Source organism: Schistocerca americana, chromosome X (genome assembly GCF_021461395.2).
Source record: "Schistocerca americana isolate TAMUIC-IGC-003095 chromosome X, iqSchAmer2.1, whole genome shotgun sequence".
In the NCBI taxonomy this organism is placed as follows: Eukaryota; Metazoa; Arthropoda; class Insecta; order Orthoptera; family Acrididae; genus Schistocerca; species Schistocerca americana.
Window position 1 is genome coordinate 655,003,626 of NC_060130.1, and position 14,527 is coordinate 655,018,152.

Consider the following 14,527-nt stretch of genomic DNA (forward strand, 5'->3'; position numbering starts at 1 on the left):
TTATTGTTGAAGTTCTGAGAGCGTAAGTTCCTAGAAGAGTCAACCAATATATTGTTTCCTGGCGAACAGACCAAAGCCATGAAAACAAAATTAGAGAGATTCGAGCTCACACAGAGATTTACCAACTATTTCCCTTCCTGCGACAATTCGCGACCGGAACAGGAAAAGTGGGAAGTGATTATGGTCAATAAGTACCCTCCACCACACACTCTAAGGTGGCTTGCGGAATATAGATGTGGATATTGTTGTAGATGTAGTATCGTTTGCAGCGCTACGGGCTGGTAAATTCATTAATTTGTCAGACCTGATACTGTGTCCTATCCGAATTTCAATGCAGCTGTTATACAGACAGCTCACGTTATAAGGATATGGACACACTGCTTCAGAATTTTGTAGACATCACATCCGAAAAAAGTTTGGAAGGTGGCAGGCAGTAAAACTGTCATATCGGACGCTAGAGCCAGAAAAGAGACAGAATGACTTCATACATCACCGATAACAAGGCAGCATCGGGCGGCAACGAACCGGGAGACGTAAATTCTTGTCGGATATAAACGAAAATGACGCCAGTAACGATCCATGGAGAATGTTTCGTATTTCCTCTTTTCCATAACAATTCCAGTCTTTCGGGCCAAGTCTACAACTGTTTTTCAAATTTTTGAATTTACGTATGTGCGGGAGGGGGGTTCTGTTGCCGACTTCTCAGATTCCGTGCTTTTAATGTGCTAAATACAAATTCACGTTGACTAATTTCACATTGCAGTTAGTAAATTGTAGTGGAAAGTAAGAAACGAGGTGTGACGACTTGATTTTCTCAAAAAAAAAAAAAAAATGAGATGTGCTAACGTTAAAAATGTACTGTTCCTAGCCATGCAATAGACATGGAGGCGTTTCTATCGACGCCTTCATGTGTTTCAAGCAATAATTTATTTTTTGTATACACGGGGGAACTTAATACTCTCGGTGACTCTAACTAGGCACTTTCTGTTACCTACAGCAACTTCAGTCTAAAAGTCATCTTGGTATGGTAACAGAACTCTTCAATATAGCCTTTGATTATCTTAGAGATGATCATACTTAATAAAGTTAGTCGTAATTTTGTCGCTCAACGAAATGAACTTTTTCGACTCAGCATACTAATGCTGGAGTAAAATCGTTTTTATGTTAATATTTTCCATATAAATATTTTTGTACATTGTCTACAGTAGACAGTTTAAGGCTTTGTGTTGTTATTTGTTGTACAATTAGGTGCAGTAATAACTATTTTTGCAAAGATTTCCCATATATTAGACAGTCCAGCCATTTGCAAAAGAAGTTTGCAGGGAAATAGCTTACGTTTTATGTATAAAACTGTGAATCTCTACTATTATAACGATAACGTCTGCCTGTTTAACGGAATTATAGTTTAAGCCTTTTCAATAAGACTTTTCGGTGACAAAAATACTGAATATTTATCTACCATTACCTGAATGTAAAAGTTCTACCCTTAGTAATAACGTCAACGGCCGATTGTATAAAGCATTTCACCTTAGATTAATATAGAAAATTATCTCGAATCAAGCTTAACCCGAAAATTTGCATTGTAAGCCTATAAACGTCAGTTCCAGATTATATCGCGGTGAAGTAGGATAAACTTTGACTGGCTAAAATTCAAAGTCAGGTTCAAATGTAATTGTCAGTTTATAATGTAGTGACATTATAACGCTTTTGTTTTGCGCAAATACTAATTGAAATAACTATTATTGACATGTGAATATGTAACTACGCTACTTCTATATTGTTGAAGCTCGGAATATGTACAAGGTTAGGTTAAGGGACTTAGCAACTATGAAACGCTTGTTAAGTTTTGAACTATCGAACACGTGAGTAAACTGCTATGTCGTCTGCATGAGCACTGATGAACAGAGGAGAAATAAGTACTTCTACTTAAGTTGTTTAGCAAGCTGTTATTTATCTAGCGTATTTTGTACCCGTATTTCGGTAGCTCAGAGCTTGCGTTTTAATCTCTCGTGCGAACGAACTCAGGTTAATTCTTGGATTTTTTTTATTTGATACTACTTTCTCTGCTGTACTGTCCGTAAAGATAATTATAATAAGGCTACGTCTTGAAAACACATCACTCCTTCCGTCTTCCGAGCGCTCTGGGCCACTGTGGTAGGCAGCATTCTGTGTGCAAGAAACTTACATGATGTGAATTACGGTATATTGTTTCCTATCGTTAATTTTGCAGATATCTGATTATTCCGGTGTGTCTGCTGAGGACGATAAAGGGCGAGCTCATTCTCTAAATTAAGTGATAAATCATTTAAGCTTGAATAAAAAAAAGTAATGCGCAGCTGTTAGAACTAGTGGTGAGGGAGTACGAATCTGCTGAAACCATGAAAAGAAACCAGCCAATGACTCCAATGGCACGCTACTTTTAACATTACTATTTCGTGCTACAGGAAGATTTCAGATAAGCGGTTAGCGATTTGTTCAAACAGGTGTAGCAACAATTTGCAGGGTTGTCCTCAAGGTATCGGACTGCACTGCCTGACTAAAGTAAGAAATCATCAAAGTACCTACAGAAGAAAATAAAATGACGAAAAAACGGATTTTTATTAAATATCACGTTTTCCTAGTATTTTAGGCGCTTGGAATGTACCCATGTTCCCATCATATCTCCTGGTGGCAAAAGTGCAGAGATATTTAGGAATCGTCACTGATGGTTTTCGTTAAACGTGCAAGCAACCTCAGGCGCTACGCTTAATCAGAGCGTATTACAGCGTATAAAAGCATCGCATGTAACTTCGGGATGAAATCTTTCTACGAAGAAAGTTCAGAACCAACAGAAACTGAAACTAACAGGAGTTACAATGCGATGGATGCGGGATTTATGAACAAGGTATTTACAAAAAACAGTTATGCCTTTCCTTTGTTGATCGTTGTAACTTTATCAGATTTTGTGGATTCTACACTCCTGGAAATTGAAATAAGAACACCGTGAATTCATTGTCCCAGGAAGGGGAAACTTTATTGACACATTCCTGGGGTCAGATACATCACATGATCACACTGACAGAACCACGGGCACATAGACACAGGCAACAGAGCATGCACAATGTCGGCACTAGTACAGTGTATATCCACCTTTCGCAGCAATGCAGGCTGCTATTCTCCCATGGAGACGATCGTAGAGATGCTGGATGTAGTCCTGTGGAACGGCTTGCCATGCCATTTCCACCTGGCGCCTCAGTTGGACCAGCGTTCGTGCTGGACGTGCAGACCGCGTGAGACGACGCTTCATACAGTCCCAAACATGCTCAATGGGGGACAGATCCGGAGATCTTGCTGGCCAGGGTAGTTGACTTACACCTTCTAGAGCACGTTGGGTGGCACGGGATACATGCGGACGTGCATTGTCCTGTTCGAACAGCAAGTTCCCTTGCCGGTCTAGGAATGGTAGAACGATGGGTTCGATGACGGTTTGGATGTACCGTGCACTATTCAGTGTCCCCTCGACGATCACCAGTGGTGTACGGCCAGTGTAGGAGATCGCTCCCCACACCATGATGCCGGGTGTTGGCCCTGTGTGCCTCGGTCGTATGCAGTCCTGATTGTGGCGCTCACCTGCACGGCGCCAAACACGCATGCGACCATCATTGGCACCAAGGCAGAAGCGACTCTCATCGCTGAAGACGACACGTCTCCATTCGTCCCTCCATTCACGCCTGTCGCGACACCACTGGAGGCGGGCTGCACGATGTTGGGGCGTGAGCGGAAGACGGCCTAACGGTGTGCGGAACCGTAGCCCAGCTTCATGGAGACGGTTGCGAATGGTCCTCGCCGATACCCCAGGAGCAACAGTGTCCCTAATTTGCTGGGAAGTGGCGGTGCGGTCCCCTACGGCACTGCGTAGGATCCTACGGTCTTGGCGTGCATCCGTGCGTCGCTGCGGTCCGGTCCCAGGTCGACGGGCACGTGCACCTTCCGCCGACCACTGGCGACAACATCGATGTAATGTGGAGAACTCACGCCCCACGTGTTGAGCAATTCGGCGGTACGTCCACCCGGCCTCCCGCATGCCCACTATACGCCCTCGCTCAAAGTCCGTCAACTGCACATACGGTTCACGTCCACGCTGTCGCGGCATGCTACCAGTGCTAAAGACTGCGATGGAGCTCCGTATGCCACGGCAAACTGGCTGACACTGACGGCGGCGGTGCACAAATGCTGCGCAGCTAGCGCCATTTGACGGCCAACACCGCGGTTCCTGGTGTGTCCGCTGTGCCGTGCGTGTGATCATTGCTTGTACAGCCCTCTCGCAGTGTCCGGAGCAAGTATGGTGGGTCTGACACACCGGTGTCAATGTGTTCTTTTTTCCATTTCCAGGAGTGTATTTTGTCCTTATATTGTCTCAATGAGATTTCCAGTAAAAAAATCTTTTTTGTATGGGGAGAAGTTCCAAGATTGGTTCTTTTTCTGTTTACTTTCCTTTATTTTGATAACACGACACTTTCGGTAATAAATATTGTGTACCAACGATGTAGAATTAATGTCCGCGTTCGAAGCGTGATAATCGTGTCGGTAGCCGATTTTTGCGTTGTTGCCAAGCATGTTTCTTGCTTTCTTAGATCAACACTGAACTTCCTTTGGTGGGTCCAAGTTTTGTGTTATACAATAGTGCGGAGTCGCGAACACAGTTCAGTTTATGAACTAACGTCAAAATTGATCTCCAGTCAGCGATATTTACACAGTCGGCCCTTAGTGTCTTCTTGACTCGTTAAGGTATTACGTCAGTTTCCGATATCGCGAAACTGCGTCCGTTTCTCTAGAAGGAGTTACGAAGTTTCTTGTACGATTATAAGTTTAGATTCAACTGCAGTAGTTATACACAATCAAACATAAGTTTTAACAATAAGTGTTAAGATAATATTATACAAGAGAATGTGCATGTGTGAGAAGAATGCAACTCTTGTGTTTGACTTATGTTAAACTGTAATCATTACTTATTAGTTCAATAGCGATGTAGGTACACGATATATAATTGCTAAGAGTTTCTCGTGATAGTTACATGGCTGGTAATGATATATAGGTGTTAGTATTACAGCTACGGAAAAGTTGACCCACATCGTTTACATTTGTGAGGTCATGTGGCGCTGTTCAGTGCCCTACACATGAAGTCACAAGCCATGTTTTCTTTATGTCTGTGATGTCATTTACAATCCAAGCATCCACACCTCATATCTTGAAACCGTGGCAGGCATTAAAAGGAAACAACCAATCGCAGAATAGTATTTAAGCAGTCACTAAAATGAAACAACCAATCACAGTGTATCTCCTGAGCAGCCATCTTGCCTGTGCTCGAAAGCAACTAAACGAAGTGATATTTTTGCGCCACGTTCAAAAATATTTATCCAAAAACTAACTTCAAGATTGTAACTTGCAGTATTTCTACATCGAAAATATGTCAAAATAACACACACACACACACACACACACACACACACGCACACACACACACACACACACACACAATGTTATGATATGGAGCAGCAATAGTGATTGTACAAAGTTCAATCTGTGTACCACGCTTGGTATAGGACACAACAGACGCCAAAATTAATACTTTCCACATCTGAATAGTTCTGTGTTGCTTGCCAAGTGTCACAACGTTCTTCCCACACCTAAAGTATCTGCAAAAATACGTCAGCAACGTAAAAAATGCAATGCTTACATCAAGCGTCACAATGTTATTTTGCGTATACACAAGTATCCGTCAAACTGGTGCCTGAAACATGATTGTGAACTGACAAATTAAATTCTCCAGTGCTATTTTCATACATAGATTGTTATAAAACACACATGGATGAAATGTAGCATGCCTCAATAAAGTGGTGCAACAAAACCATGTTATAAAACACACGTGGCTGAAATGTAGCATGCCTCAATAAAGTAGTGCAACAAAACCAATCTGACCAAGCCTACATCTGCAGAAAAGATATGTTACAGAAAATACTATGCTGAGCAGACAGGCACACAAACAAACAGGGTCTCTGAGCTACTGCGAGGCAGTGGAAGAACGCAATTAATTTAATTTTTGGCCTACACTTGGTGTAAGGCGCAGTGGACCCTCAAATCAAATGTTCACACATGTAAATTTTCTATGATGATTGTCAAGTGCCACAGTGGTATCACCACATATAAAATATATAAATGTTGCTGACGTTTCATTCTGATGCTATGTCATTGGTGAGTCGACAACGAATAGTTATCATATGAAGTTTTTCGGGTCTTTTAGTAATGTTGAAGTTTTTGAAACACCAATTTCGGGAGGAAGAAGATAATGTGTCATGTTCTACACTAGAAAAATGTAACTGATAATAACAACAATCTGATACTGCTTTTCTTTAGTATTTGAACTACACGTACATGCGGTTGTGTGAAAAACAAGTTTGGAGGTTCAAATGGCTCTGAGCACTATGGGACTTAACTTCTGAGATCATCAGTCCCTTAGAACTTAGAACTACTTAAACCTAACTAACCTAAGGACATCACACACATCCATGCCCGAGGCAGGATTCGAACCTGCGACCGCAGCGGTCGCGTGGCTCCAGACTGTAGCGCCTAGAACCGCTCGGCCACCCCGGCCGGCAACAAGTTTGGAGGTCGGCTGCAATATTTATGAATCAGAACTAAGGGCCCAAGTCTCTCTAAAGTGTATATAGACTGTTATTCCCGTAGTCAGGTATTGAATTTTTAAAAAAAGGAAAAAAGGGCTAATCAAACTACGCAGTGTGAAACCACACACAAAGATACACAACATAACCAAAAGATGAACGAACTGACTAGACACTATTTTAGTATGGAAGGTGCAGTGAATTTGAACAATCTAAAATACCTAACTTGGAAACCATCTGTATCTACAGGGATGTCGCTATGTACTTGTTACTGTCAGTGAACACTATAACTGTTACCACTTGATCCTATACAGAATGATAATCACATCTCAGTGTACAATTGACTATAAATTTTGATACTGAGTTGTGACTAATAATTCTATTAGGTCACAGACAGATCTGAGCTAGGATGATGCTGTCGTCATAGGTGATGATTACAGAGAGGGCTGAGATGGACTCTGACGTAAGTAATCTTCCAGCGGTGGCGGCACATGGAAACTCTATAGAATGTGTCTATGCCAAAGTCTCTCGTTCGTTGCTATGTCTGGCAGTGACTGTTTTAGCTTGTGGTGCCGTTGTGAGGTACAAACTGTAACCTGGGACGTCACTCTTTGGACGACACCAGAGAAGGAAGAAGGGATTTTGATGATATTTTTATTGTGATTTAACACTTAAACTGCATGTCTTCATAATACCGGAAAGGACTTCATAATATGAAATGTTTACGAACCTTACAACATGACCAAAGTAGATGCTAGAACAAAGCAGAAATGAAACATATTTAAAGATAATGTTGGAACAAGATAGATATGAAAAATTTGTACCTCGAAAATACGTTATTTGCCATCAAAATAACATTATTTATCATAATAAGTAATAATTTCAAGTAAAGACACACACACACACACACACACACACACACACACACACACACACACACACACACACACACACACAGCTTGGTTATCGGAATACAGAAGTATAATTTACAGATCTCTGTTCATGAACGAAAATTCACGCTTTTCTCCAAAGTAAAATTGTGTTATCTCTAAAATTATGTAAGATATCGAACACAAAACACACGTGGCGCTACTGTTGTACATTAATTGTTCTATAATATTAAAAAAATACATGAGGCTTGTGTATCGGCAGTACTGGTAAAATTAATTGGTTAAGCTTTACTTGTTGATGACAACAGTTCGATTTTTGTACCACACATTGATAGCACAATGGACGTTCCAATGAACTATTTATGTATCCGAACTGTCTGTATTGCTTATTATAACACACACAGTTCACTTACCGACACTACTTAAATAAATTGTAGTTTAGCGTAAGACATTCGTACCATGCTTTAATACCACACATTCAGTTAATTAAAATACATAAGAAATGGTTCTATAACATAGAAAGACCCGCATGAGCACTATTGCTGATGTTACTTACAGCTAAAAGTGCTTTTGTGGCCGATAATTATCAAAGTAAACAATTTTATTCCCACAACTGAATTCGTCAAAATCTCGTCTCTACATCTGATATGAAAGTCAACCAAACATCATGGTGACACTGTGATAGGATATAAACTTCATCTTGCAGTTCAAAATGTTTGTCATCTTCTGCTCTTAATGCTAAGCAGGTAAGGCAGTAATGGTTGACACAAACAAACAGGCAATCATAACCGCACATAACTTGACAGTGTACGTGCCATAAATTAACAACTGGAGTCATCGACTGGATTTTAAAACTGTACGGTAACATCAGTATCTGCTAGTGGAAATATGGAATGGGTGTCAGCTACTGAAGGTGTCAGTTACTAGGAGTGTCAGTTACCGCGCAGTGCCAGCTTCTAGTCGTGTCAGCTGCTGTGGGTGTCAGCTAATGATGTTGTCTTCAATGTTACAGTAAAACTGTAAAAAGTTACCCTATCTTACAGTGAAACTGTATACTTACACCATTGATGACCTGCAGCCGTCTACAACGAAATTAGAATTATGTATTAATACCTTCACATTTTCACCTGTCCCCGTTGATATGTATCAACTCCCGTCAGCAGCTGAAGGTATTAACATTCTGCCGTCCGGCGACACCACAGTGGTGTCGTGTGCATAGTATCACGCAGTGGCCGGCTACAGTACTTCAGTATCTTTTGCATTCTGATGGTGTTTTGCTTAGGTAACAATAAGTTACACACGCCAACAAGTTTTTTATTTTTATAAGTACTTGTGCACTTTCACCATGGCAGACGAAATAGACAATACGATTATTTACGATGAATGAGTGGACTTCTTGTCTGACGTTCCGGACGACTTGGCCGATTGGGAAGAAGACATTGGATATCAAAAAAATGAAAGTGAAGCAGAATCGTGGGAAGATATTGAAATACGTCCAAGAAGAATTCGGCGAACGCTTAGGTTGCCAAACTGATTCGGATGACTCAGACGAAGAAGACAGTGCACAGTGGTCTGACTTTGATTTACCGAGGACGAATAATGAATCTGAGGGATCTCCGGGTCCAAACATATTTCCCAAAGATACACAGAGCGTCGAGGAAATCGTAGAATTATATATTGGGAACGGTATATTTGGATATATTAGCAACGAAACCAACAAGTACCACAGTCTAAATTGCAATAGAAGGAAAGTGGATAAAAATGCCAAATTTGTCGACGTTACGGGACTCGAACTTAGAAAATTGTTTGGGCTTGCTATCCTTATGGGAATTGAAAAAAAGCAAGGATCGATGGTTATTGGTCAACGAATCCGTTGATAGACACATCGATATTTAGCAAAACGATATCCCGCAACTGTTTCAGACAAATTTTATCATTTTTACATTTTTACGACAACAACAATAAACCGGATAAAGCCGACAAGCTTTTCAAAATGCCATTCGAAATTCATTGTTTTTCAAAAAGTTTAAAGAAATATTTAATCTACGTCAAAACATCTCAACTGATGAAGGAATGATACCGTGGCGTGGACGGTTAAATTTTAAAGTTTACATTCCGTCGAAAATTACGAAATGTGGCATACTCATTCGGATGCTGTGTGATTCGAGTACGGAATACATTTTCTCATTCAAGATATATTCGGGCGCTGGACAGCCTTTAGCAAAAACAGTGATGGAACTACTGACACCTTCTTATGGAAAGTGGCATGACCTCCACATGGATAATTATTATAACAGTGAAGAACTTGCAGAGAAGTTACTTGAAAAGAAAATTCGAGTTTGTGGAACGATACGGCAAAATAAAGGATTTCCGGAAAAATTAAAGAGCGCAAAAGTCAATGAGTTTGAAAATTCTCATCAACGGAAAGGTGACAAGCGGTCGGTGACAAGCCAAGTAATTCGAATTAGCGCTGCTCGCGTCACCCGAATAAATTTGTACGAGACGTGTGGACGGTAAAGTGTTAATATATAATTCTAATTTTGTTCTAGACGGCTGCAGGTCATCAATGGTGTCTGTTCTTTCGGACATCAATGGTGTCTATTCTTTCGGACATGTCCGAAAGAACAGACACCATATCCATATAAGTATATAGTTCTGGCAATGCCGGCCATGACCTTCTTTTTTTGTGCGGATGCACACGTATTAGCCGAACTCTTACGGGACTTGGTAAGAATGTCTTCCACGAGTAATGAGTGTGTTGGATAGGGACACTACGAATGTAGTGTGTGGACATATAAGGTGAGAACGTGGGTCTCGCGGGAGGCGTGCGCGAGATGGTCCCTGCAGTCGCACTATCCTCTATGCCCTTGGTGGCTCAGATGGATAGAGTGTCTGCCATGTAATCAGGAGATCCCGGGTTCGAGTCCCGGTCGGGGCACACAGTTTCACCTGTCCCCATTTATATATATCAACGCCCCTCAGCAGCTGAAGGTATTAATAGATAGTTCTAAGTGATAGTATAACAAGTTGTTTCATATTACAGCAAAACTGTAACTGCACACCCTCCATGTTTAAGAGGAACTATAACAAGTTGCTTGTTCATGTCACAGGAAAAACAGTAACAAGTTAGCCCATATTATACCAATTTCCAGTGCAACCGTTTTCCAATGTAACTATTTCGGTACTGTTGGGTGGGGCAATGATGATCAGTTGACATAGTCACTGTCATTAGCCCACATGTGTCTCTATCTCGATTTGGTGAAATATAACATACATGAAGAAAACCGTTCCGATCGTGGAGACTACCATTACCCAGGATGCGTGTTGACGAGTGGGTGTCAGCTGACAACGTATATGCCATAATCTGACAGCAAGTTCCGAATAGTTTCGAATAATTCAAAGCAGCTCCAACTAGTTCGACTACTTCTGACAAGTCACATTGTCATGTTACAATAAGTGTCATAACTTGACAGTAGGCGCCAGCTACCGGCTCATAAAACTGCATTGTAGCACGAGTAACTGACAGTGTACGTGCAGTAGATGTCAGCTACTAAGTGCGTCACTTTTGGGAGTGTCAACACTGGGAGGTGACGGCTCCTGGGGGTTTCAGCCACTGTTGTGTACTCATAACGTTAATAAGGTCGATGCTAGAAAAAATTTCTTCCAGAAAATGATTTTTTTAATTTACATTATGCTCAATACATAAACCAAAAATAGCTATGGCGGCTACTGAAGTATAGGTTCGCCCAAACAATTCCCCTTGCTCTTTGTTTATGGTTTTTGAGTTGCAGTCGGCACATCTGAATATTATTCGTAACTACACGTTAGACACAAGCCATAGAAACAGAAATGCAAATAAAACTCATTGGCGTATACTTTAGGTATTTAGACTCCCAGCCAAATGGTGGCAGAAGGCACCATTCCATCTTCAAAGTATGAGCTTCCCAATTGCTAGCCAGCTGAAGAAATATATGTGCTGAGCAAATGTATTTTTTCTGTCGCTAGTCTAATGGACATTTGGCAACATTGTAGAAAGCTTTAGGTAGGTAGTATGTGACTGTCGATGAACTCCTGGAGTGGTTCAGAACTACCCTACTATATTCACTTGATATTTTTTTGTCATTTCCAATAAATAATTTGAATGATTCTCACTGGTTAGGTATAATACTGGTTATCAGAATTATGATTTGATTCTAGGAAGGTCGTTCCATGTTGAATCTACAGCTAATCACATATTTTACGTTACAAATTATATATGCTTCAACCACTATGGAAATTAATGTGTACTGGCAGTAGCACTGGCTAGCTAACTACGAGGAAACGCGGCCGCTTTATGGTTCGCAAAAACTCTTGGTTCCTGTCTCACTGAAGGAGATGCTAATGAATTCCCAGGAATATATACACAGCTTGATTTCTTGACACCAGAAGAAGAGGCAATCTTAATTAATGGCATTGATGAAATGCCATGGGATTTATCTCAGAGTGGCCGTAGAAAGCAGAATTTTGGACCAAAGTGTAATTTTAAGAAGAAGCGTCTGCAGTTGAGTGAGTTTAATGGTTTCCCAGAATTCACAAAGTTTGTGCAAGAGCATTTTGAGACTGTACCATTATTATCACTGTATAAAACAATTGAACAGTGCTCCTTGGAATATGATCCAATACGTGGTGCATCAGCTGATACTCATATTCATGACTGCTGGATATGGGGTGAGCGTATTGTTACTGTTAATCTTCTGTCAGACAGTATGTTGACATTTACAAAATACAGAGATGATATTAAGCGATATAATTTGTGCTGCGCATTTGAGTATCGTCCAGTTGTCCTTGGTCCTCTAGACTGTTGTGAACAAGAAGATTGTGTAGTTCGTGTACCCATGCCAAGGCGATCTCTCTTGGTGATTTATGGTCTAGCACTGTATGGTTGGGAACACTGTGTTTTACGTGAAGACATTTCAGAAAGAAGGGTGTGTATTGCTTATCGGGAGTTCACTGCACCATATCTTAAAGGTGGGCGACATGTAGAGAAGGGGAGTGAAATTTTGAATGCTGCCAACAATTTCTGGAACCATAGGATAATGTCACAGGAATCATGATCATGGGCACAGAAGCTCTTACATTTTACCTCCAAGAAGAGAGAAAATTTATGCACAGGTGACTTTCCTGCAGATGCACAACATTAACCATTGGAAGAAGTCTGTATATGTACGATTTAACAGCTTAATTAAGAGCAAGTATATACTTTCTCATTTTACTGCATTACGAAAAACTGTGTGTTCCTACCATTTACACTGCACATAAAATGTTGTCAGAGTATCTTACGATTGACATCTAGCATATTTTTACATCATTTATTCTAAAAAAATATTAGAATGTGTTGTGTATACGTGATAAATTAAATTTATTGATCCTGTTAAAAAAAAAAAAAAAAGCGGAGTAAATTCACGGACGTCCTGAGGGGCCTGTTCAAAGAACTGGGTATACTAACTACTGCCTCTCAATATACACTCCTGGAAATTGAAATAAGAACACCGTGAATTCATTGTCCCAGGAAGGGGAAACTTTATTGACACATTCCTGGGGTCAGATACATCACATGATCACACTGACAGAACCACAGGCACATAGACACAGGCAACAGAGCATGCACAATGTCGGCACTAGTACAGTGTATATCCACCTTTCGCAGCAATGCAGGCTGCTATTCTCCCATGGAGACGATCGTAGAGATGCCGGATGTAGTCCTCTGGAACGGCTTGCCATGCCATTTCCACCTGGCGCCTCAGTTGGACCAGCGTTCGTGCTGGACGTGCAGACCGCGTGAGACGACGCTTCATCCAGTCCCAAACATGCTCAATGGGGGAGAGATACGGAGATCTTGCTGGCCAGGGTAGTTGACTTACACCTTCTAGAGCACGTTGGGTGGCACGGGATACATGCGGACGTGCATTGTCCTGTTCGAACAGCAAGTTCCCTTGCCGGTCTAGGAATGGTAGAACGATGGGTTCGATGACGGTTTGGATGTACTGTGCACTATTCAGTGTCCCCTCGACGATCACCAGTGGTGTACGGCCAGTGTAGGAGATCGCTCCCCACACCATGATGCCGGGTGTTGGCCCTGTGTGCCTCGGTCGTATGCAGTCCTGATTGTGGCGCTCACCTGCATGGCGCCAAACACGCATACGACCATCATTGGCACCAAGGCAGAAGCGACTCTCATCGCTGAAGACGACACGTCTCCATTCGTCCCTCCATTCACGCCTGTCGCGACACCACTGGAGGCGGGCTGCACGATGTTGGGGCGTGAGCGGAAGACGGCCTAACGGTGTGCGGGACCGTAGCCCAGCTTCATGGAGACGGTTGCGAATGGTCCTCGCCGATACCCCAGGAGCAACAGTGCCCCTAATTTGCTGGGAAGTGGCGGTGCGGTCCCCTACGGCACTGCGTAGGATCCTACGGTCTTGGCGTGCATCCGTGCGTCGCTGCGGTCCGGTCCCAGGTCGACGGGCACGTGCACCTTCCGCCGACCACTGGCGACAACATCGATGTACTGTGGAGACCTCACGCCCCACGTGTTGAGCAATTCGGCGGTACGTCCACCCGGCCTCCCGCATGCCCACTATACGCCCTCGCTCAAAGTCCGTCAACTGCACATACGGTTCACGTCCACGCTGTCGCGGCATGCTACCAGTGCTAAAGACTGCGATGGAGCTCCGTATGCCACGGCAAACTGGCTGACACTGACGGCGGCGGTGCACAAATGCTGCGCAGCTAGAGCCATTCGACGGCCAACACCGCGGTTCCTGGTGTGTCCGCTGTGCCGCGCGTGTGATCATTGCTTGTACAGCCCTCTCGCAGTGTCCGGAGCAAGTATGGTGGGTCTGACACACCGGTGTCAATGTGTTCTTTTTTCTATTTCCAGGAGTGTATATCGAGGTCAAAAGGGCATGATGTCTTACTACGGTGTGAAGTGTTGGGAAG

At 42.3% G+C, this 14,527-nt stretch overlaps 1 protein-coding gene across 1 annotated transcript; it reads left to right on the plus strand.

The window, feature by feature from the left end:
• Positions 1-881: 881 nt before the first annotated feature.
• LOC124556229 (alpha-ketoglutarate-dependent dioxygenase alkB homolog 4-like) lies at positions 882-12,642 on the plus strand. The gene is made up of 2 exons (XM_047130219.1): positions 882-963; positions 11,921-12,642. The coding sequence occupies exons 1-2, from the start codon at positions 882-884 to the stop codon at positions 12,640-12,642; spliced, it is 804 nt and encodes a 267-aa protein (XP_046986175.1).
• Positions 12,643-14,527: the final 1,885 nt, after the last annotated feature.